Below are 3234 nucleotides of genomic sequence, written 5' to 3'. Positions count from 1 at the left end.
TTCGACAAAAATTAAAAGTAGAGAATTCTCCATTTTTATAAGTTTATTTGATACACATACATGTTCTTATGTTGTGTAGAAAGTTTGAACTCATTTCGATCAAAGTTGGATTTTTTACGAATTTTTAAAGTTGCTTCAAAATCAGGCAAAAGTCCCTGTACTATAGTACATGGTCTCGAGCCAAATTTCGCCAAAAATGAAAAGTAGAGAATTCTTAATTTTTATAACTTTATCTGATACATATACATGTTCTTATGTTGTGTTTAAAGTTTGAGCTCATTCCGATCACAATTCGATTTTTAATGAATTTTTAAAGTTCCTCCAAATGACGTGTACATTGTACATACTATATAGCTGTATTGTAGTGCTTGTCAGCTTATGAAGTATACTTTGCAGGAAACACTCATACAAGTATACATGTACACGTACACACATACCTACACAATCTCTTGTAAAGTTGATATTTCCTGTACCTTTTATCAACAGCTTTGATCCTTTCTTGTCCCTTTCCTCTTTATGTCACGTTGACTTGTTTTGTTGTAACTTTACTTTATCTCAAAGTAAAATAAAAGAATCTTTATACAATAGCTTTTCTCTCTCTCTCTCTCTCTCTCTCTCTCTCTCTCTCTCTCTCCAGTGGGTTCGTATCCAACCGACTGGTTTAGTTCATTTCAAAACAAAGTTAGACGGTTACCATTATTCGTGGAACAAGCCTCACACGACTGTACACAATCTCATTATCGGCCAGTTGTGGGCGGATCATGAGGGCGTGGTCACGGTAACCTCGCACCAGACAGGTGACCGGGCCGTGGTGAATTGGAACCCGCACAGCAAATCAAAGGATAACTATAAGCAGATTAATGGTATGTTAAAAAATGAATTTTAAAGTAGGCAGCAACAGAAAATCACTAATAATAATAATAATAATAATAATAATAATAATAATAATAATAATAATAATAACCTACCTTCATTAGGTGAAGTGACAACAAAGGATGGTATTGTCATTTATAATCTCGAGGGACGATGGGACAAAGGGATGGACAGGGTTGACCCAGGTTTGTAAGCCATTAATTATCAGTACATGCAGTACTACTGTATCCTCTTGTGTCTTCAGATGGTAGCAATAGGAACAACTTGTGGACTGCACACGAGCCTCTACCTGATAATGACAGACAGTATGGATTCACTCTATTCTCCATGAGTCTTAATGAACATGATGATAGTAAGAGAGGGAGGGTAATAAAGTAGAGAGAGAAAGACTAATCTACATGTAACAACTAATACTGTTACTTTATGTACATGTAAATAATAATGATAATACAATATAACTCACATTTACTTTATCAAAAGGTGTTGAGTGTCCAACTGACTCAAGAAGGAGACCAGATCAAAGGCTCCTTGAAGAAGGACAGGTAATGCTTCAAGATTAATAACATCTTATTGTGTTTATCTTGCTGTAGATTGAAGAGGCTGGAGAAGAGAAGGTAAGACTAGAAGAGAAGCAGAGAGCAGCCAGGAAAGCAAGAGACAAGAAGAAGGAAGAATGGAAACCCAGGTAACTACTAAAAAAAGAGATAAAGACAGTATACAATATAATAATGCTAGAATATCTTAATGCATCATTCACATAATGTACATGTACATTATTCTCTCTCTAACCTTATTCTTTCTCTACTCATAGATGGTTCACAGAGAAGTTTGATCCAGACACTAATACTTCTTATCACGTGTTTGATGGCCATTACTGGGACGCTAAACTGAACAAGGACTATACAGTATGTCCTGATATTTTCTAATATTTCTCCTACCACCTCCTCCTCCTCAATATAATATTGCTAAAAACACCATTATAGCTACTTTTCTGCTTATTATTATTATTATTATTATTATTATTATTATTATTATTTGTCATTACCTGCTCTGTAATGTAATAATATTAATACATGTCTCTATTTATTCAGAATTTTTGTGAAATTCCACAAATGCTATTTATTATTATTATTATTATTATTATTATTATTATTATTATTATTGTTTTTGTGGTGCTTCTGTCTCCATAAAAATTTTCTTCTTATTATTGTTATTATTATTATTATTCTTTTTCTTTTGTTGCTAGCTGTACTTCCATCTAATGATTGATTTTTGTATTATAAACAAAATGAATTTTACCATTATTATTATTATTATTAATATTATTTATACCTGTAACATTTCGTTGCTGATTGACTTGATTGGTGTCAGTTTCATTGGATTACGAGTGGACGGCTGAAAGATGGAGGTGTGGTCATACTCATGTGGGTTGACCTGTATCCATGGAAACCCCTACAGGTGACATACATGTACACGTACGTACACAAAATAATAATAATTGCCGTACAGAACTAAATTTTAGAAAAGCATAAGTTTTAATTTCTATCACGTACCATATTTGGACTGATTTTATATTTTCAAGTACATGTACATGTGCATTTAAAGAAATGAGAAATTGAAAAATGAGAATTGTCTCTCTCTCACTGACTTCCTCCTCTTGCTGGTGTGTCAGGTTAGCTGCTTTAGATTTCTCAGTGTGTACTAATATGGTGAATGGTGGACTGTCTGATTGGGTGTGGTCAGATAGTTCCTGTAGGCATGGCTTACACAGTACGTCACTGATACTGATTTTGAGTAATGCTGATCTCAGCGATTCTTCAACCTTGAGTAAATAGGAGTCATTCCTTTAATTGCATGTCATGTGACTGTTACCATGGTGATATTACAGTGTACTTACTTTATTGCTGAAATGTCTGGAAATTTCAAAATAAATTGAAACACTTCAGTGATTGAATTATTACTCTGCAAGAACAAACAGATCATAAAGATGCATGATAGTTATGAAATCCTTAAAAGCATTAAAGTCCAGAATTTTATATACACAACTCACCATTAATGGTACTTCAACCTTTTCAAGTGAATCCTATCAAAGAAAAAGACCTGATTATACCAGCATAACGTTATCTATACTTCTCGGATGACTTTTCACTAGCGCGCGCTCTAGCTATCTCAGTCTAGTCACGCTTGGAAGGGGAGGAGCCCAGCTCGGACTGGATATAAAAAGGAGTTTAGACTGTTTAGTAGTACAGATTTTTCTGTTTTACATTCATCTTTTACCACCATGATCGCCTATCAAATTGACGGCATTGTGGGACTAACCATTTACTGTGCTTATTTGATGTTCATCATGGTTCATATTGG

General features: G+C 34.1%; 2 protein-coding genes across 3 annotated transcripts; one reads left to right on the top strand and one right to left on the bottom strand.

Annotated features, from left to right (window-relative positions):
• Positions 1-606: 606 nt before the first annotated feature.
• LOC109591013 (oxysterol-binding protein-related protein 2-like) lies at positions 607-1926 on the top strand. Its single transcript, XM_020006830.1, has 6 exons — positions 607-863; positions 978-1058; positions 1118-1225; positions 1354-1415; positions 1464-1558; positions 1685-1926. Exons 2-6 carry the CDS (start codon positions 1040-1042, stop codon positions 1797-1799), a joined length of 399 nt encoding a protein of 132 aa, XP_019862389.1. The 5' UTR covers positions 607-863; positions 978-1039; the 3' UTR covers positions 1800-1926.
• A 61-nt stretch (positions 1927-1987) lies between these two features.
• On the bottom strand, positions 1988-3128 carry LOC109591014 (mitotic spindle assembly checkpoint protein MAD2B-like). 2 transcript variants are annotated; one of them, XM_020006832.1, is made up of 5 exons: positions 2924-3128; positions 2771-2835; positions 2522-2717; positions 2206-2325; positions 1989-2131 (listed from the first exon to the last, which is right to left on the bottom strand). In XM_020006832.1, exons 1-5 carry the CDS (start codon positions 2924-2926, stop codon positions 2096-2098), a joined length of 420 nt encoding a protein of 139 aa, XP_019862391.1. In that variant the 5' UTR covers positions 2927-3128; the 3' UTR covers positions 1989-2095. The 2 variants fall into 2 exon arrangements, with proteins under 2 accessions (XP_019862390.1, XP_019862391.1); XM_020006831.1 differs by lacking the exon at positions 2924-3128 and having other exon boundaries at positions 1988-2131; positions 2771-2875.
• Between the last annotated feature and the right edge of the window lie 106 nt (positions 3129-3234).

Source organism: Amphimedon queenslandica, unplaced genomic scaffold, assembly GCF_000090795.2.
Source record: "Amphimedon queenslandica unplaced genomic scaffold, v1.1 AMPQUscaffold_9131_Cont18923, whole genome shotgun sequence".
NCBI classification, from domain to species: domain Eukaryota; kingdom Metazoa; phylum Porifera; class Demospongiae; order Haplosclerida; family Niphatidae; genus Amphimedon; species Amphimedon queenslandica.
This window is presented reverse-complemented; position numbering and strand designations above follow the sequence as displayed.

Excerpts from the sequence above, each read along its gene's own strand:
- LOC109591014 (XM_020006831.1), bottom strand. The coding sequence starts at position 2,856 with ATGATCTGTTTGTTCTTGCAGAGTAATAATTCAATCACTGAAGTGTTT. Across the intron at positions 2,326-2,521 it reads CACACCAGCAAGAGGAGGAA|GGGTTTCCATGGATACAGGT; the intron begins GTCAGTGAGAGA and ends TGTCACCTGTAG. Across the intron at positions 2,132-2,205 it reads TCAGCAACGAAATGTTACAG|ATGGAAGTACAGCTAGCAAC; the intron begins GTATAAATAATA and ends ATCAATCATTAG.
- LOC109591013 (XM_020006830.1), top strand. Across the intron at positions 1,416-1,463 it reads GGCTCCTTGAAGAAGGACAG|ATTGAAGAGGCTGGAGAAGA; the intron begins GTAATGCTTCAA and ends ATCTTGCTGTAG. Across the intron at positions 1,559-1,684 it reads AAGGAAGAATGGAAACCCAG|ATGGTTCACAGAGAAGTTTG; the intron begins GTAACTACTAAA and ends CTCTACTCATAG.